Source organism: Lepisosteus oculatus, chromosome 10, assembly GCF_040954835.1.
Source record: "Lepisosteus oculatus isolate fLepOcu1 chromosome 10, fLepOcu1.hap2, whole genome shotgun sequence".
Classification (NCBI taxonomy): Eukaryota; Metazoa; Chordata; class Actinopteri; order Semionotiformes; family Lepisosteidae; genus Lepisosteus; species Lepisosteus oculatus.
Genome location: NC_090705.1, coordinates 27,822,197 through 27,843,881, shown reverse-complemented (window position 1 = coordinate 27,843,881; position 21,685 = coordinate 27,822,197). Strand labels below are relative to the sequence as shown.

The window sequence follows — 21,685 nt, the reverse complement described above, 5'->3', positions numbered from 1 at the left end:
TTTTATATAGTACAGTTTTAAATACTCAAGTTGAAGAAAATAACAATAATAGCTTTACTCAGTAACACAGTAACACAACTTTTTACCACTGCAGTTAGACTTTCTTATGTGTGCATCAGCAGTATACTATAGAATTATTTTATATTATTATATCAAAGACAGCATCATGGTGCACTGGCTACCATTTCTGCCTCACAGCACTGGGGCCTTGGGTTCAATTCCTGGGATGCTTTCTGCATGGAGTTTTTTTGTTCTCCCAGTGTTCACTTGGGGTTCCTCCAGTGCCAGATATTGGCACTGAAGCAAGTGTGTTTGTCTGACTCTGTGTGTGCACTGCAATAGACTGGCATCCAGTCCAGGATCTATCCTGCCTTGCGCCCTTTACTTAATGGTATAGGCGCAATCTCCTCCGTGGATTGGATAAAGAAATTAGAAAATATATTAATGGATTTTTATCTAAAACTATTTAACAATACCACACTCTCTGCTTTGTTTTTCTTGCTTAGATATGAATGTGTTACAACAGATCACCTCTAGGAAGAAAAACCCATTTAGGATTTCAGAATGAATCGAGTAAGAGGGATTGCAGATCAACATAGCAAAGGAAAAACTCTGAATTTGAGGAGTACCTGGCTTCCAGTAATTCTATATAAAAGGCTAGTGATGAGCTCTGGATACAGTGACAGGTGCTCCACTGCATTTATGGTCTGCATTGATATTGTCCGGTTATCATGCGTCAGCTCATAAACTCCTGCAACAGAACAGAAGTTCATGCCTCAGTGACCTGCTCCTTAAGAAGAAAATCACAGTTAATATAGCAATACACTTAATGCTATAAACACAGCTTTGGTAGCAGAATAACTAATTCTACATCAAGAACTGATAATACTGTTATAGCTTTAGGTAAAGCTGTAACAGCTTTACCCAAGAGAAGTGTCTCTTAGATTTTAGATAGTTTGTGACACCTGGCAGAGTAAACACTTCTAACTTCAAAGCAGAGAGGATGTTTGCTGAGGTCTGGGGTCCCTTCAGAAAAAAACAATTGTAAAGTTCACCTTAGTTTACCTAGGTAAGTTGTGTGTTAATGATTGTCAAGGAGCAGTACAGACACACACAATATAAGATCACAATTAAGAGCACAAAGAGAGGAAGAACAAGAAGAAGCAGTGAAGAAGGGGTGGAGAGACAAGAGTATGAAAGAGTGGGGACTTGAAGCTTGCGCCAGGTGAGAAGCCCTTCTTCATGATCTCCCAAACCAAACCTTACTGGAGCTAAGTATTTGAACCTTGCTAGAGAGAGTGTGCTATTCTGTACTTGTAGGGAACTTGGGTTCCATTGGTAAAAGATACCTCAGTTAGAAATGTCTTTTGTGCTCGGGGTGCATTTTTATGGATAGGGATATAGGCTCCCATATATTTTTTGCATCCGGGGTGCAGAGAGACAGATTTAACTGCAGGTTCCACTGCATTTAGTTAGAAGGCAAATGATCTCCTATGTGGCCTCTGTAGGCATTAAGAGTTTAAGTAGTTCAGGTGGGTAGCTGCGTCAGCATGCATAGGCTGCAAGGTGTTTCAAAGGCCTAAAAATTGTGGTCACTCAGAAAACCCCAGACTGCTCCTAAGCATTAAAGGCTTAATGGAATAAGTAATAGGTTTATTCCATGCTGAAAAGAGAAGAAAGAAAACAAAATGTTTCGGCCATGGAGCCTTCTTCAGGTGTGAAGACTCTGAAGAAGGTTCCTGAAGAAGGCTCCAAGGCCAAAACGTTGTGTGAAAATTTAACAAACCTAATTATTACCCTCTCTTTATGTGATATTTTTAACATTCATAGTTGTGATTATTTTAAAAATAATCATTGGGATTATTGGACATTATATAAATCTCTGTTCTGTTGAAAATCGTCTGAACATCTCGTTCAGTAACTAGTGAAAATAAATAAGCAACTGTATATACCCGCTCAATTACATGAATGTTCAACATGTAGATGTAGGACTGTACAAAGCTGCAACAAAGCTGATTCACTTCGTCCTTGCTTCCCTTGTGGTCTTGCTTGCTAAGTGTTTTTTTATTGCAGAAAGATAATAAGGAAAGCATTTTCCCTGGCTGTAAATCTTTGATGTGACAGAAATGGTGAGAAAAAAGGTTCCTTCAGTTGAGCTATCTATGTTCAACAGTTTGCAATACTTTAACTACTATAACAAGTTTAACTGGCAAATTATCATACACATGCGATAATGTTCTTTGAAAATTCAGGACTCTTTAAGGTAGCATTGTGTAATATTGGAAGCTTTATCGAGTTGCAAATGTGTTATAAGGTTTTACATCTAAAGTAAAGGAAATGTAATTTTCATTAAATTTTTCTTTACTTACAGTCTTTTTATGAAAATCAAAAGAGTTATCTTTTCAAGGGGTGATCTATATATCTAAACCAACTAAAAAATTGCAGGTCTGAAATGCAAGTTATGTGGACTCTGTGATTAGAGATCCAGCTTGAAAACTTTGCTTGAAGGGCTGATAAGACTAATACAGTGTGATGATAACAAGCAGCTATGTTTCATAATCAGCAGTTTGCATTTTTAACAGTGAAAAGGCAAAGACGATACAAAAACTGCAAAAAAAACTTTTTGTGATCATTAATTTCTCTTTAGCAACAACCTATTATACAAATCGGCTTTCTACCGGCTTGAATGAACAGAATTTTTTCCATTTCTCTTGAATCACGCTATTTTATTTTTCTCCTTTTCAATAACAGTTAAGATTTATGAAATCATAAACATTAAGTACAGTTTCAGTGAGTGAATAACTGTTGTTGCTCCAGAATTTGGAGGAGAAAGTATGAGCAAAGTCTCAATTTTTCTTAACCATTTTCATGCAAAAAACACACAACCATCCAACTAGATCTGTGACTTCTTCACACTTGAGCACTGAGCACTGTGTACGCGAGACTTAAATTAAAATCCCAAAGGTGACAGCTTCGTGTGTGGCTAATTGAATCCCCGAAATGGAACTGATGGCAACTGCCTTGTTGGCTGGACAAATGCACTTGGACTGAATGTTTGAGATAATAAGCTCCGTGTATGACATTTGTAGTGGGCTTCATGTGGCTCCTTCATTTCAATTTAGCAATCTGGCAATAATTCTGGTGAGTCTATTTAACAACAGTGATATTCCCCTTACTATATGACTCAATAAGATCCCAAGGACACAGTCAGGAATACATGCCTATAGTCTGTCTATGTTTTGGGAATACTACTGTGATGACTTACCTCTTTCAAATGAGGGCACAGTCAGCAGGTGTTTGTAGTAATAGTAATACACTCCACTGCCACTCTGAAATGTGATTTCGCGCTCCAGCTCCTAACAGACAGAAAAAGTAAATTTCAGATATTTAACGGACCTTTAATTTTTCATGAAGCTAAAAAATGTTATCTTAAAAAATTAGTATCCCAGATCTATGGCCATTACTGAAGACTGGGTTTTAAAATAGGAGTTTTAAAATAAAAGTAACACTTATCACTTATAACTGCAATAATAAAGAAAATGACACTATTTTTGAGGAGCACTGAAGTTCTATTGAGCAGACATAACATACATAAATTTATAATGGAACAAGCTAAGGTTTATTCAATGCTCAAAAGACAAGAAAAGAAACAATGTTTTGGCTGTGGAGCCTTTATCTGGCGTGCACCTGTAGAAACTACTTTTGTGTTGTGCTATGTACCAAGTTTTAGATGCTGCCTAATGCTATTCTGTCCCTTTTCTTTCCTAGAGCTATGACAAGTAAACGCCTATTCACTGATCACAGAGCCTCAGATACCACATGTCATCACGGCTCATACCATCAGTGCTCAACAGGACTTAGGTCTGCTAAGTATGGCATCCACGGCGTAACTCTCAAATTCCGATCTTGCAAAAAAGTCACTGTTACATAAGCAGCACAAGGATGTGAATTGTCCTGCTGCAATGTAGTGTTCTCTCCAAAGTCTGGTAAATTAGTAATGAAATTGAAGAACTACAACTTTCTCCACAAACCAGGATTAGTCTCTTAATTCAGCACTTTGCTGTACTGAACCTTGGCGTGGAACCTATATTCCTGATTTATAACTGCAGTTACCTGACTATTTAGGGCACATCTGATGCTAACCTCAGCAAGAAATCTAAAGGTGGCAGCTTGTGTATTAATTTGAACAAAAAGTGGTCTAACAATGTCCCTGTTCTTTCCAAAAACTGTTTTTCTTTCCTAAATTACTGTATATAGGCTGCAAAAAATTATATTCTCCCACAGATTTTGCATCTATTATATGAGAAAAAAACATTGAAATTCTCCATTTATTATTATGAGGGACTTTATCCATACTAACCATAAGTGACCTCCCTACTTACTATAACCTGTAACCAGTTGATTAACTGTTCATCTAGGGAAGGTAAAACCCTTGATTACAATAAGGGATGCACACTGAGCTTTCATCTGTGTTTTATTGTCGTTTTGAAAAACAGAGGCTCCTTAATGATGATCATAGTTCATAAATTCTGCAGACATCTTCAAATTCTACTACTTCATTGTCTGGTTGCTTCACTCTTCCCTTTACCTGAAACCAGCACTCGCTCCTCTCCTCTAATATTAAATAATGGACAATTTAAAAGCTCTTTGCAAGGTAGAACCATGGGAAAGCTGCCAGACTGGTCTCCCCTGTTACATTAAAGCATTAAGCAAAGCAGTTAGCCCCAGTGTTTAATCAGTATATTTAATCTGTTTCCAGGTATATAGTATAAGATTTTCTCCCTACTTTAATAATAATAATAATAATAATAATAATAATAATAATAATAAAAAAAAACTTTATTTTATATAGCGCCTTTAAAGGTGGCATCTCAAAGCGCTTTACAGGATGACAATAACAATAAATAAGAAGAGTATAACAATAAATAAGTAGAATACACAAGATAAGACACAATTACAATATATAGAGGAGACTGTGGATGGTGGTACTAAGAAGAGCAGAGGGGTGAAGAAGAACCAGTTAAGTAAAGGCTTTTCTGAAGAAGAGGGTTTTGAGTCTGGATTTGAAGGAGTTTAGAGAAGGTGACTCTCTGATATCCTTGGGCAAAGAGTTCCAGAGCTTGGGGGCATAACAGGAGAAGGCCCTGTCACCCATACAATGTAGACGGGCTTGGGGGACAGTAAGGAGGGCAGAATTTGAAGAGCGGAGGTTGCGGACTGAGGAGTAGGGCGATAATAGTTCAGACAGGTACTGAGGTGCCAAGCCATGCAGAGCCTTATAGGTGAGCATGAGGATTTTAAAGTCTACACGGAATTTGACCGGAAGCCAGTGCAAGGACTCCAGGACAGGAGTAATGTGAACACTTGCACTAGACCTGGTCAGGATTCCGGCTGCTGAATTTTGGACATACTTTAAATCATCCATTATTGTTCTTGCACCAAAGGCAGACAAACTAGCTTGTGTTAATCACTATAGACCAGTGGCTCTTACTTGAAAATGGCTCTTAATGAAAACTTTTGATCGCATGATATTTCATTATCTCAAGATCATATCAGATTTATGACATTCTACAGTTTTCATATAAGGCCAACAGGTCAGTGGATGATGTTGATAACTAGGCCTTGACTACATTTTGCAACATCTACTGAAGAATCATTTTTGTGGATTTTAGTTATGCCTTAATACAATTATTCCAGAACTCCTTTAATTGTTATGGTCAAATGTTCCACTTTCCTCTTCCAGTGGGTTTTCAACTATCTCAGTGATATAAGGCATTGGATACAGCTAGGCCCTTATTTATCAGTGTCCAGAAAAGCGCTATATAAGTGTAAGCTATTAATAATAATAATAATAATAATAATAATATTACTACCAGTATCACAAACAAAGCACGGCAGAGAATTTACTTTTTGTGCCAACTGAAAAACTTTGGTGTCTCTCATGCAACATCCATTCTAATACAGTTTTACAGAGCCATTATTGAGAGCACTCTGACTGCCTCTGTAACAGTTTGGCAATGTGTCTGCCTGTTTCAAAGGCAGTTTTGTTTTCTCTGTGGAGAGGAACATTGGCTGTCATCTGGCCTGCACTTAAGAATTGTACAATTCCAGAGCAAAAATGTGGACAAGAAAGTTTGCTGATCAGCCCTCCCACCCAGGTTACCAATCAGAACCACCTGGTATTTCCACTGCTTCTTTCCTGTGTTTCTGATTAACCAGAATTCCTAGGTATATGTACACTGTCTTTATAATGCTTGTTGTCTTGCTTATGTATGATATACAGCGTGTATGCTATTCTTACAGCACCAAGTACACCAGAATAAATTAATTGTACATTAAATGGACTAGCCGAATAAAGGTGATTCTGATGCTAAAAGAAGTCCCAGGACTTGATAACTGTAGCACAAGCTACATGTAATGACTTGACACTTCTTCCCAGACCACCACACTTGGACCTCCTCCTGATGTATTATTGTACACAATATTAATGCACTGGTTTGCAATTCAAAGCTACACTCACTAACAGAGTGGCCTACAACAAATAGCAAAAGAGGACTTGGCTCACTGCTGACAAGTCCACCTTATGGCCCCTCCAACATACAGATGGCACAATGGCATTGTTCTCTTGATAAATGGGACATATTGGTTATTTTAATATCTTGATTTTCACCAGACATGACATTCAAAGGATTACATCATCCTGTGCAACACTTAATCCGGTATAATAAATGTTATACCGGATGCTAAGTATAATTTTGAAAGATGGACATCTAATATGACCATTCATAGAGCATGTGATGTTTGGGACTAATCCACATCTTTGGTGCACAAAACACTTGACAGTACAGTTTTAAACAGCTTTCTTGATACCCATGATAAAGGATTGGCTTGGCCATTCATTTCACCTTGTCTGAACCCCCCAATTTTAACCTGTGGAAACTGCAGTAAATTAGATAAAATGGATGTAATTAAATTTGCATAATTACTCTAATTATTTGCATATTAATTTAGAGAAAATTACTATAACCACTTGTTTTGGTCAAATTAATTTTAAAAAGGCTAAATAATCTTGTATTGTTTTGTTGTTGCAATTTGGTATGAGTTTATAAATTAAATACAATTTCTGAGCAAATCTGTTTTAACATTTTTTCCAGATAGGAAGGGACTCTATCATAGGATTGTACTTAAAACAAGAGAGAAAACTTACTTGTCTGCTGGAAAACCAAAATTTCCTTTCATGGTAGGTGGAGAGGTATATTGCATACATCATACCACTCATCACAGCTGCCAGGCAACCAAAGAACAGCTTTGCCAACTGCTGAAAAAGGACAGCTGCAGAACAGAGAAAAATGTGGACACAAATTTTTCCCTGAGTTTCCACGCAGGCATTATATCACATGAACCATCGTACGTAACCATGATTACACTGTGGGGCTGAAGGACTGCTTGCAATTGCTTATGTTCTTAATCATAAATCCATTCAAAAAAATTTAATTGCATATGACTATTAGCAGAATAACTTGGCTGTTGTGGCCATTAAATCAGTAGCCCTATAGTATACTTGCCAAGCTAAGATGACTGCTGTTCAGCTATAGAATTACATTACACTTTGACTCCCTTTCTTTGCCCTATCATCACTCACTTTTTTAACAGATGTTTTGCGCATGGATACACTTCCATTTGAGTTGTGTATTCCTTTTAGCAAAGAACTATGTTTTAAAACCAAAAGAAAAATTATATGGAAAAATAATCAATGGAAAACTCTGAAGTCTTTGGAATTCAGCAATTGTTTGCTTTACAGCATTTGATTAAAGTACTTAAAATGTCATTTTTGTAATTCCCATTCTGCTGTGTGTCTAATCAAAATCACATTCTCCTACTTCAGATTGCTTCTTTGAATGTTAATTAATAAAAGCCTATGTATTAAACATTTTTAACATCTAACAAACAGCAGAAGAAGAATGCAATCAATGCCTAATCACAACAGACCCTTTATATTTCATCCAAAGGATTGTTTAAATTGTGGTTTTAGTTGTGGTAAAACATGTGAATACATTGCAGTTCAAGTTAACAGGCTCTCTTCCTTAGTGTTAGCCACCTACCAAGATTGCAAAAGAACAAGTATTAGGTTTATTCCATGCTGAAAAAAGAAGAAAGAAAACAACATTTCAGCTGTGGAGCCTTCTTCAGGTGTGAGGGTTCTCACACCCGAAGAAGGCTCCTCAGCCAAAACATTGTGTTTTCTTTCTTCTCGTTGCAGGATGGAATAAACCTATTACTTGTTCCTTTGCAGTCTACACATGCTGACGCAGCTACCCACCTGAACTACTTCAACCTAACAAGATTGTCTTGTCTTCTATCGACAAAGAGTCAGGAGTTTTGAGTCATCCTCTACAAAAATGCAAACTAAGAGTAGGTAAAATTGATCCTACTCACATCTGCCGCTCTGGGACCTTCTGGATGATGGTCTCTTTTGATGATCTGTATTTTCCTCTTTCTTTGGGTAATCAATGTCTGCATCTTGACATGCGTATTCCTCTGTCACTTCATCTTCTGGAAGTGAACATTGCAACATTGCTCTTGAACAAAACCTTCCACTTCAAACCCCTCTAAAACAGTAGCATTTTTCAAAATCACACCTTCTCACTATGGATGTACACTGAAAAGTAAAAAATATGGGTGAAACAGAGAATTGATACCAGCATTTTCTGTCTGGGGAAAAAAGCAGAAGCGACCACTGACAATAGAAAAAAAGAAGACCAAAGTGGAACCACTTGTCATAAATGATCAGGAAAGACTCAAGATTTTTACATGTTTTTAGAGGGATTCTCTCAGACACAAATGGAAAGGCAAAATCAATTGTACTGTGATGATAATGTGCACAATGACAAATATTGCTCTTCAGAATGTAGAAAGTGCTTAGCATGAGAGAGAAATTTAGTTAAGTACACATGATAAAATGTGTTTCTAGAAAGTCATGCAGATTTCCTTGAGTATGCTGGCTATTTCCACTTAAGTGAGGGAACACTTCCTAGTGCGGACCTGGCCTCTATTTTAATATCCATTTTCAGTAAACATTTACCCTTTGGCCAATCAGGAGAGACTCTGTGAGTGTAGGATCATTGCTTAGGAGACAATGAGAACTTTTGACATTTGCTCCTCTCACATCAAGGGAGGCCTTTCAACCCATTTTGTTTGCTTTATAACTAACTAAAATTACATTTTGGTCTAGCTGTTTCATAAAAGAGCCCCAAAATTGGGTCCCAGTCACCCAGTTGAGAAGCCTGTTCCAGATAATATTAACTCCTTGTGTTACTTCCAGATCTATCCTGAATAAATTATCTTTAAAGATCCATCACTTTTTGGCATTTTTTGCTAAGACTAAGTGTAGTTAACATCCAATTCTATATACAGTTATCAACCCATGCCCTTATTTCATTTCTTACATCCACTTTTGTTACCCTGTCAATAGCCCTCAGATTTTATATATACTTGGGTCAAATCTGCTCAACTCCTTAGTTCTAGACTGAAGACATTAAACTCCCTTAACATGGTCTATATGACAATCCTCTGAAACCACAAGAAACCACTCTTTCTGTCCATCTTTGAACTCTTTCTAATATTATATTTTTTCCATATGATGACCAAAACAGAACACAATGTACTACATTAGGTCTTACTAATACATTGTAAAACTTGTGAATAATTTCCATGTATTTAAATAACACACTTTTTGCCACCCAAAGTACACAAGCCTATCTATTTTTCTATTGCTTCCCCACATTATTCTGACCCGTTTCCCTGCTTCACTAGTGGATTTGAAATAGTCCCAGTTCACCCTGGAAATTGTTTAGACATTTCAAGCAGATCTCTTATGGTTCCAGACTGAGGAGATTTATCTTCCTTAATCTCTCTGTACATGACATTTCCCAGGGAACTATTCTAGCACAGATCTATTCTTTTTGATCTTTGTGCACTTTTTCTTAGGCTATAATATCATTTTGGTGGTGTGAAAACGGATGAAAAAATTGTAATTGCATTATAAAGCCTGAGCCCAACTTCCCTAGATTTAAATTCCATTAGCTTTCCTACAGCCCGTTTGTAAATGTATTTTGATGCTCCATTTTGTTTAATTATTAATCATGTACTATACACACTTTTTTAATTTAATTATTTTCACTCTTGACTAAAAGTAGTCAATGTCAGCAAAAACTGCTAAAACAATCAAAAACTAAAATATTTTAGTTTTATACGGGTTATAAAATATAAGCCAAAACATTGTTTTCTATTTCTTTTTACTTTTTAGTATGAAAATAACCTTTACTTGTTCCTTTGCCGCTTCACAGCCTAAGTATTTATCAATTTTGTCACAATATAGAATCCTTACATTATAAATTATATATTTATGGGTGAAAAGTTAAGTCTGCAAAATCTGCAAAGAAAAATTAAAATCTGAAACTGATTACATACATTATCAGACCCTTTTCTATGTTAAACCTAAATTAGCTCAGGTACAAGGGTAAATCATTGCTTTGCCTCTGTGTGCAGTAATAGTTTATATGATTTCAGAATAAAACACCTGCACCTTCTCTGTAAGGTTTCTTAGTCAAGTAGAGATTTTCAAAGATTCAATCACGAAGACCAAGGTCTAGGAGGAATGATTCCTGCATGCTCCTAAAGAAGACCGGAAGCAACTCCCTGGAAAAACAAATATTTTTGTACAGAGACTAACACAAAACTAAAAAGCTTAAAAAAGGAACAACAAGGATCAACAATCAAACAGGAAACAAACTCCTCCTTCACCTAGCTACTTCCTGTCTAGGTTAACCCAGTCCTCATCTCCACATTGGGAGACCTATTCGTTATTTTCAATACTGGGGCATATTATCCTGTGTGTACTGGTAATTTGGCAAATAAAAGTCCCCCTTTCTGACTCTTTTTTTTAAACAGTTCTTTAATAAGTAACAGCAGGGATTACCACAACAACAGCATACTAGCTCAGGCTTTACTATTTTTTAGTTGGCTTTTGATCCTTGTGCAAGGTTATGATAGTTACCACAATCACCCTTTCCATTTTGTCTTAAAAAACAAGTCAGAACTTTTCTTAAAAGCTACTTAAAAATAGCTTCTTATTTCTCTTTGCCTAGTCAACTAGTATAACAACTAATCCAAGCAAAAGCAAAGTGGAAATAGTCAATTAGACATATACAGGAAAAACAGAGAAAATCATTTTACATCTCTTTATGGATTTCTAAAAGTAAAAGTATTGAGTGGGAGAAAAAAGAAAGCAATACTGTTATCACAGCACCAATAATGCACATACAACAGCTGGGTTCAAAACTAGACATATGTGTTAAAGGAAAAACCCAGTACAAGAGGAAGTCATGTTTCCTGGCTAAGAAGAGCATGATTGTTTAGATTGGAATTGTGGCATTATTCTGTAGTGGCATTACACTACAGAATACACTAATGAGGACATCCAGGAGTGTCATAACACCAGCAAAAGAACATCCTTACAGATTTATACAGACTTCTGTGCTTTTCAGGGTCTATTTTATATTGTCTCCCATAATCTACAGTGTACAATCCCAAACTGGTAGCTCCTGTAAGGTAAAACATTCACAGGCATTGTTCTAAATGAAGAAACAAGTGCATTTAAAAAGTAATTAATGATTTCCAACTCTCCACCCCAAGCCCAGTACACACAAGCATTTCTTATTGCTTTGTGCACAGCATGCACTGCTAGCATTGGAACAGGAGGTGGGTGATGAGGGTAGACACATTCATAAACGTAGCTGGCTGGCTCAAGTTATCCTGGATATACACCAACCGCAGTGTAGGCATAGTGCTCCAGCACGTGTGGCAGTTGTTCAGAAAGCAGTGTTTACTAAAGAGGGGGGAATAACATTTTCCTGGAATCCAGGGAAGGAAATAAAGACTCTTCTGGCACTGCTGTTTACTGTGAGCTCAATCTGCCCTTCGCCGAGTCTATTCCACAGTTGGCCCTAAAGGGATTAGTGAATGCATGGTGGACAAAATCCCCTCTTCTCTTTTCCAAATTTTACCTTGTTTTATTGTAACTAGCTGCGGAACACTGCTGCATTCTTTTCCGTTTACCACCTGAGAGTGTTACTTGTCAAAAACAAGGACTGCACAATGGTTAACAGAGGCCATGACCTCATTTACTTTTTTAAAGGGTCATGCACACAAAATAACAAGTAATAGGTTTATTCCATGCTGAAAAAAAGAAGAAAGAGAACACAACGTTTCGGCCGTGGAGCCTTCTTCAGGTGTGGCACCTGAAGAAGGCTCCACGGCCGAAACGTTGTGTTCTCTTTCTTCTTTTTTTCAGCATGGAATAAACCTATTACTTGTTCCTTTGCAGCCTACGCATGCTGACGCAGCTACCCACCTGAACTATGCACACAAAATGATCAATGAGAGTCAGAACTTCATTTTGAAAATAAAATAGTGTATCATTATAATATGTGACAATAATTCCAGTGTATTTATACATAAAGTAACACCTTTCTCACAAGCTCGTATTAAAGATGAAATCAAGAAGTATGAAGGCTACTAAACCAAAATTCATATAGTGAACATCAAAAGAAACACATTCTTAGAGTGCTGTTTTTAGAGAAATGTAGTCTATGGGTTTTAATGAATTTATTAAATGTTTTGGTATCATTTTAATTAATTGACCACGATAGAAGTAAATTACCTCATTATGAAATGGTGAGATGCTTTAACCTGTTGAATGATGTGGTGAAAATCAGGAAGATTTGCCACTTGCCAAAAGAAAGTCTTTGTTGCATCTACATGCACAGCATTCCCTGGGGCTTTCATGGTCAGTAATTTCTAACTTGGCAAGATCTGACATCATAACATGTCCATCAATGACAGGTCATGATCTAAGTCACAACACCTCACCAAGATCAATGGGGAGGTTCAAATGAGGGCAGGATTGTCTAGTTAGAAGGCAATTCCACTTTTAGTGATTGATCGCAACTGACTGCACAGCGCTATCTTGAACAAGTCTTGTGACGTCACTTAGTGATCTTGCTGTGGGCTCATCTTAATGTGACAACAACATACTGTACAATTTCATGCTGCTTATTTAATACCAGCTTTCTTGGTAGATGAGAATGGGAGTTATACCTTTGATGCCCTACATGGCAGACCTGAGTCTTAAGGAACATGGTGCAAATATCAATGAACAGGCAGATATGTGTGCTGGCTCTACAGAAGGAATGAGACAAGACTCCAACAAGACAGCATGTGAAAGTACAAAAGCATACCACACAGGCATATAACTTGTATGTCCACACATGAAATACATTAACAGAAAACAAAGTACATAAAAGGTGTGCATGCACAAATTGGGATTAGCAAACACTATGGTAGCAGAAAATTAAAATCAAAAGGGTTTAGATATAGTTCAAGACTGGGAAAATAATCCTTAATGTAGACTAGAACATGACACTAGTAATAATGTAGACTATTACATGCAGAAAATTAAATTAAACACAAAATACCAAATGAGATAGAAGAGACTGCTTATAAAAAAGACTTAGGTGTTTACTTAGAGACATCTTTTACAAAGGGCATTAAGTTAAAATTGTATTATGCACTAGTAAGGCCTCATTTAAAATTTTGTATAAAATGTGGTCACTACGCAACACAAAATATATTGCTGCTCTGGAACCAGTCCAGAGAAGAGCAAACAGATACATTATAAAGTTTAAGGGAATATCATTATTATTAACAGATTAAAAGCAATAAAACTTTTAAGTCTTAAATGGAGAAAACTGCGAGAAGGCCCGATTCAAGTATTCAAAATCCTCAAAGGTACTGATAAAGTCAACCCAATGGAAGTCTTCAGGATCAACAGTGAAACATGAATGAGAAGATGAAACTATGTAGAAATGCATTTAAACAGGAGCATTTAATGTAAACAAGTACAGGAGGCACTTCTTACCACACAGCGTTGGGGAAGTGTGGAACAAGCTAACCAGCCATATCGCTGAAGCTGGAACTCTGGCTTTTTTCAAGAAATGGATGGATGAGATCCTAGGAACAATTAGCTACTAACTACTTAACAGGTTATATGGCCTCCTGGGGCACAGCCAGGCCATTCAACTTCAATACCAAATGTCCAACTTGTCCAGTTTAGAAGGATTAACATGGTGATAAAAACGTACAATAACAGTCACGTTGTTACTTAAGTAGTTCAGTACATCCCAAAAAAGGATTCTTAGATTGTATTAGACTGTATCATGGTAGCATATTAATCATTGACGCCATTGCCAGACAACAACTCCTACACCTTTTTCCATCATATTGAAAGAACAGACTGGCAGAATTTTGGTAACAGGAACATGACAAATGAGAAAATATTATGTCAATATTTTTACATTCTTTATCTTGTTTTTTTTGCTATATTAAAATCAGTAGGATTCATCTCTGAAGACAGCTGATTTTACTGGTATTTTGAAAAATACCAGCCTGTATTAATCTACTTTAAAGAGCACAAAGCAACAAATCCACATTTACCTACACTCTTTATGTTAATTATGTGACACAAGAAGTATTAAAAAACTCAACTATAAAAACCATCAAATGTTTTTACAAAGCCCAGATAAATCTTATAGTCTCAGTTACCTAAGGTATCATAATGCAAATGTAATCTGAAAAATATTTAGTTATCAAAATTACAGATTCTTCACAACAGGAGGTGTTGTAAAACTTGTGCTGGGGAATGTGACCAAGCTTACACTCATGTCCTTTGGAAAAGTCTCTGAATCCCCTGTAAACAGAACAAACAGGTCTGAAATGCAGTGCTTGACCTGTGACGCAACTCTCCTCAAAAGTGGCGTCTTCCTTCGCATGTATTCATGTGAGGGCAAGTTTTACTATGGACACCCCTGCAGACTGGGCCAATTAAGTCTGTGGTGAAACATGTAATGTTTCATGGAGTTTACTAGCACTTTTTTCCCCTGAGCACACGTCATTTGGCTCCGTTAAATATACAATAAGAATAGGGATTCTACATATTTTTTTCAATCTGAACCCACCAAGTTGCCATTTTCATCAAAATTGCAATGCTAATCATCATGCATAACTAATTTTATTGCTTAATTGTTGACAACTTCTGTGATGGACTGGTGACCTATCCAGGGTCCTTCCTTCCTTGCACCTGTTGTTACCAGGATAGACTCCAGCTCCCCCACGACCCTGAATTGGATAAAGCGGGTAGAAAGGGTGTGAGTGGGTGCTTCAAACTAGTGGAATTCTGAAGAACTGACCTATTGTATTACATATTTCATATCATTCACCACGTGACTGTTTAATTTCTAGTGTAATAACATATATACATACACCCAGTATGGATAATAATTTATAATGATGGTTTCTTACTCCTAAGCCACTCCAGTGTAACTTTGGCCTTGTGCCTTTGGGTCACTGTCCTGCTGAAAGGTGAATTTTTGTTCCAGTTTTAGATCTGAAGCTGGTTTTCCTCTTAAGATTTGCCAGATCCATCTGTGTTTCCAGTTCCAGTTTTCAGATTTGTCTTGTCTGACAACAAAACGATGCACTATCACTTAGGTGTTTTTTTGCAAACCTTGTGCATAATCTGAAATGTTTTTTCAGTCATATACAAGCATCTATCATGGAGAGTGAAGCAGGCTATTGCTGACCCATTGATATCTTTTAAAAATCAGCCACTGAAGTCTGTAAAGATTTTTATAGTTGCCTTTGACCTCCCTAATGGCATTCCTAACCCGTTTCTTCCTTGCCTGGCTGCTCAGTTTGGAGTGGCAGCCTTATCTAGGCAGTGACTGAGTGTATTCCACTTCACCATGCTCCAAGATATATTAAGATAAAAAAAATAATAATACATTTTAATTTTAATAATACATTAAAATCTTTCTATACCTTTTTCCTCATCTGTGCCTGGGATACATTTTTATCCCAGGCCCACGGGGAATTTTCTCTAATCATCTCAGAATAGGTCTGCGGTATGTTCCAATTTCAAATACTTTAGTTGTGCCAAAATATGACCCTACCTTTTAAGACAACAAGAAGACATATTCCAAAGCATGCTTGGCAGCATTTATACTTCACATAAGTACTGTAAGTACTGCTTGCTCAAGAACATTTGTAATGGTGTACATGCATCTGATATCTCTGCTTTATATAGGAGGAGCCAATATTGCTCTGTGAAATCAGTGCAGTTACCTAGTACTTGCATATAAAATCTCAACTTTAACTCAAGGTGGAAGGTTAAAAATAGGAGAAAATCTCAACTTTTCAACAAAATCTAAAGAATACAGTGCTCATCCTGCTCTCAGATTTGGGGCTTTTTCCTAGGCATTTGGAATGACTACATTCTATTTTGCAGTGAAAACAAAATGCAAGTCATACTTTTAACAATACTCCACACATATAGAAACACAAAGGAAGGGATCAATTTGTTGTAGAAAGACACTTGTAATAGACTAGTTTTTGGTCTATAAGATCTCTGCTTACAGAAACAATAAGTTTGACATAGAAATATCTTTATGGCCATCTCTTTGTCAATAATGTTTACTGGTTATCAAAGGAAATTATTCTGTATAGTATTCTCCACTTATTGTGCTTGAAGAATGCTAAAGACTACTTAATTCAGATCAGTCATAACACAATTTTGTATAATGAAATGAATGGGGTGAATGCGTAAAGGAAGAAATGGCTGTCATGGAAGATTATAACTTTCCTCATTTATTTGGGAAAAAAATCAATGGGGATGTCAGAAACTGAAATTTAAATGGTACACAAGGCTGACAATAATTCTTGTAGTCTGTCAGAGCATCTGCTAGAGGCAATATGTTCAAATCGCTAAGACAGAGTGAAGAAAACAGAGGTGAGAGAACTGTGGTTATCTTCAAAGCATAATCGAATTACAATTTGAAACCGTATAATTGAAACAGATACAGTCCAAATCAAAAGAATCAGACTACAAAGAAAAAATCAGAGCTTAATAAGCTGAATGGAACAGGATAAATAATCATTAGAGAATGGATAGCAACAGGTTAAACATATTCTTCTGGAAGGAAGTAGCTCAAAGTCAGTTAAGTTAAATATAAAATGAAAAAAGCACCTAGTAATATTAAATAAACAGGATTCAGTTGAAAAAAGGGAAATATAATGACACAAGCAGAAGCTCAAAAGTATGTTAGAAAGATCAAAGCAGAAATAGAAAAATTGCAAATGGAGGTTATAATAAATATTACAGTATTACAACACCTAAGGAAAAATAAAGGATAAAGTGGGAAACCTTTAGACAAAGAAAGGGAAAAAAGCTGGTAATTAATTTAATGTCTTACAAAGTCACAATGTTGCAATAAGAAAAAACTTATAACATGCTTTAGGCTCAGGAAAATTTCAATATTAAATAATATTAGCATAGTGAAAGATGTGTTACAGGTACTAGAAGCATTTACAGTAAACATCTCTAAGTCCTGATGGTATTCTACCAGCTGTACTTAATTAAAGTAGATGTTATTCACAGGCCATTAACAAACCTTTTCAGGCAGTTTCTTTAGACATTGCCTGCAAAGCTGATAACTAGTGCCCATCCATAAAAATGGTGAAAGATCTGAACCAGGTTATTATAAATAAGTTATCATTCTCTTTTTGAAAGGTGGGTTTTAATTAGCTACCTTGTTAAGAGTTATTTGAACAAGCTACAGCAGTAATGGATATAAAAACAGGATATGATATGGTTTATATAGATTTTCAAAAGGGTTATGATAAAGTTACCCTTGAAAGATTAATTCTTAAATAGATGTTAATTATTAGTTATTTAAGGTACTTGGAGAAAGAATTGGTTAGTGACCAGGATATGTTTTACTGTATGTGTACTGACCAGCAGCCATATCACTCTGCAACTCACAAGTGGCAACCCACTGAAGCTCAGAAGGTGTGAGCCTGGTCAGTTCCTGGAAGGGAGACCTCCTGGGAAAAACTAAGGTTGCTGCTGGAAGTGGTGTTAGTGGGGCCAGCAGGGGGTGCTCAGCCTGCAGTCCATGTGGGTCCTAATGCCCCAGTATAATGACGGGGACACCATATTGTAAACAGGCGCCGTCCTTCGGATGAGACGTAAAACCGAGGTCCTGACTCTCTGTGGTCATTAAAAATCCCAGGGTATTTCTCGAAAAGAGTAGGGGTGTAACCCCGGCGTCCTGGCCAAATTTCCCATTGTTCCATTGGCCCTTACCAATCATGCCCTCCTAATAATCCCCATCTATGAATTGGCTTAATTACTCTGATCTCCTCCCCATGGATAGCTGATGTGTGTTGAGCGTTCTGGAGCACTACGTCACATCATCCAGGTGGTTTCTGCACATTGGTGGTGGTGGTGGAGGGGAGTCCCCATTACCTGTAAAGCACTTTGAGTGCTTTAGAAAAGCGCTATATGAGTGTAAGCAATTATTATTATTATTATTATTATTAGATTGACACTTCTATCCAAAGCAGTTCACAGTTACACCCAAGTGCCACACCTACTGTAGTATGTGAACACAGAAATTTAGCTGAAGTACGAGTCTAAATCTAACCAGTGTTTGACACTGTAGTCCTAAAATAAAATAATTTACCTGTTTAAAAAGGAGAAAAAAAAACTAATTGTATATTGTGTTTATACAAGATTTGTTCTACATCCTGTGAAATATTAATACTGTGGATGTTGATGTGATTTCGCTCAAGATTTGTCCTGCTAAGTGTATGTCTGGACATTTGAGTCACGCGAGCTGAAATAATTCCCCGTTTGAGTTTGCCATCCTTTCATTTTTCTATCCTAACAGGTGACATTGATAAAAGGTGTTTGGAAACTGATGTATATTGAAGTAAATTCATATTTTTTATGGCTGCGAAGAACAATACTCCTGACCTCTGTAGTCTGGAACATCCACCTGAAGAGGCTGCACATATGAATTCATATTGCGATTTGCAATGTCACAGTTAAAATCACCATTTGTATTAACACCACTGACGCAACCTAACATTGTTGTCAGCGTTAAACTCCCCCTGAAAAAAAAAACAGTGCTACTATATTTAAAAGAGACTACTATATTTACATACAAGGACTCAACAAGATTTCAAAATGTTGCTGGAGCTGGTTACTATTGAAGGTCACAGACTTATTCCTGCAACTGCCAGGGCAGGACCAGGAATGTTTTGTAGAGAGTGAGTTAGGTGACCCAGGGCTGCAGCAGGAAATCCACAGAGGTAAAGAAGAGAACAGGAAGAGCTTCATCAGTAACACAGAGAGCACTTGCATTTAGCTGTTGCATCCTAGGGCAAATTAGAGCAAAGAGTAGCAAACTGAGCAACAGTGTGCAAGAGGGATGCACTTGTTCACTTTTTTGTCAGTATTTTCTTGGCAAATACCATTATCGAGGATAACTTACAATGATTATGAAGTTTATATTTAGGTAAGGAAAGTTAATTAATCCTAAATACACTTTTAACTTCTTCCATGTTAATTTCACACTGTAGCTTTGAAAAAAAGAGCAGTGGAACCGTAACAAAAATCCACCAGGTTACCTGTGAGCTTGTTCTTTTTATTTGCTGATGAAAACATACACAAAATGTTAAGGTTTTGTCATCCTTTTTCCAGTTTAAAACTGCATTTTTTTAGACCTAATGATATTGTGCCAACAAAGATGGGAAGATAAACACAGAAATATATTAAAATCTATATTAGTTTGGTTGTTATAGAAAGATAAAGAAACAGTAAATAGTCTCCACAGAAATGTTACTTCACCTGTACACTCTTTCTGTAAAGCTGAGGGAGACTTCAGATCCTCCTTGTCTGTGGATTCTTGACATGTCTGCTCCTTTCTCTGTCTCACCTCTGTCATTTCACCTCTGGACAAAGAACCAGGTGCCACACTTTATTGGCAAATAAACCACACTTTATTGGCAAATACAAAACTGAATTTACTACTGCATAATGCTCTATTTTAAACTTGATCCCTTTTAACTTCTTTCCAAAAGATAATTTCTGTTTCTTTTTAAGAAACATCATGAATACACCTATATATATTTTTAATATAATGCAATATGACATGCACATTTAGAAATAAAAAACATCATTTAAAATTTTTGCTATTATTTTATTTTGCCAATTATAAGATTAAGAATGAGCAGTTCACTAAAAAGCAGTTCTTTAAGGAATTCGGGAACAAGATGAAAACCATTAAACTGTGTAACTTATTGACTCAATAATCACACTCAAGAAGTTGTTTCTTTAACTATTCTACCATGAAAATTTGCAAGTACATTTTTGAACATATAAAATGTTGTATGTTCCTGTTGTAAAAAGATGACTTGTGCCCTCTAGATACTCAACCAAGGTGTTCTGAATTAATGACTTAACGTGATTACAAACATTCTGATATCAAACTGTCCCCTGCTCCTTCAATCGGCGATTTTTACTGACAAATACATTGGATCTGAAACTATCTCTTTTGTCTACATTACTATGACATATGAGAAAACAGATCAGGCATTTCTTCTACTCTGTGAATTATAGCTGGAACCAGAGGCTACAGTACACATCTGGATTTTCTGTTGAAAACAATACTCTGTCTCTGACAGAAAATAATCAAACTCATTAGGAATATTAGAACAAACCAGATTGCAGATATACACAGGGGATATGAACAGGACAGTTCACTTTCTTTATATTGGAAGTAGCAATGTTCAAACACAAAAATGTGAAAGGGAAATACTGCTGTTATTGAATTAGACAGATAAATAGCGGTGCCGTGGCTCTTTGGATAAGGATCTGCGCCTGGGGCTGGAACGTTGCTAGTTCATATGCTGCAGCCGACAGAGGAATCCTCCTCTGTTGGGCCCCTGAGCATGGCCCTTAACCCCAACTGCTCCAGGGTCGCTGTATAAATGGCTGACACTGCGCTCTGACCCCAAGCTTCTCGTCCTGTCTGTGTGTCTCACAGAGAGCAAGTTGGGGTATGCGAAAAGACAAATTCCTAATACAAGAAATTGTATATGGCCAATAAAGTGATCTTATCTTATCTCTTAATATAGTGAATTTAATTGAGTGACATGGTGGCACAGTGGTTAGCATTGCTGCCTCGCAGAGCTGGGGCCCTGAGCTCAATTCTGGACCTGGGGTGCTATCTGTGTGGATTTTGTATGTTTTCCCAATGTTCTGATAGGTTTCCTCTCGGTGCTCCAGTTTCCTACCACAGTCAAAAGACAAACTGGCAAGTTAAATGGTTTCTGGGGAAATTGGCACTGGGGTGAGTTAGTGATTGTTTGTGTTTGTGTCTGCCTCAGGATGGACGGGTGTCCTATCCAGGGCGTACCCTGCCTTACGCCCATTGCTTGCCAGTATAGACTCCCCCCCTCAAACCCAGAATTGAAAGAAGCATTTAGAAAATGTATGGATAATAAATTATTACTCTATATTAACAGCAATAAAAACCATTTATAATGCAATATATTTGTGGGAAAATCATATATACTATCATTGATACTTAGTATCAAGCTGCATGAACATAATTTAAAAAGTAAATTTTGACTGAGAAAAATAGTTACACTATTTCTAACAAATTTCTCTTTCCTATACATAGTGTTTATCCAGATTATTCAATCTGTACACAAGTACAACTGA

General features: G+C 36.8%; 1 protein-coding gene across 2 annotated transcripts in view; it reads right to left on the bottom strand.

The window, feature by feature from the left end:
• Positions 1–21,685, bottom strand: part of LOC102686628 (dpy-19 like 4) — a 57,289-nt gene that overhangs the window by 33,907 nt on the left and 1,697 nt on the right. The window contains exons 2-6 of one of the 2 annotated variants that reach the window (XM_015357492.2): positions 19,808–19,911; positions 8,437–8,553; positions 7,208–7,332; positions 3,266–3,356; positions 630–751 (exon numbers count right to left, since the gene is read on the bottom strand). In XM_015357492.2, the coding sequence (XP_015212978.1) occupies positions 630–751; positions 3,266–3,356; positions 7,208–7,332; positions 8,437–8,553; positions 19,808–19,904 (552 nt within the window). In that variant the 5' untranslated portion in view covers positions 19,905–19,911. The remainder of the gene's footprint in view (positions 1–629; positions 752–3,265; positions 3,357–7,207; positions 7,333–8,436; positions 8,554–19,807; positions 19,912–21,685) is intronic. The other variant, XM_015357493.2, reaches the window with a different exon arrangement.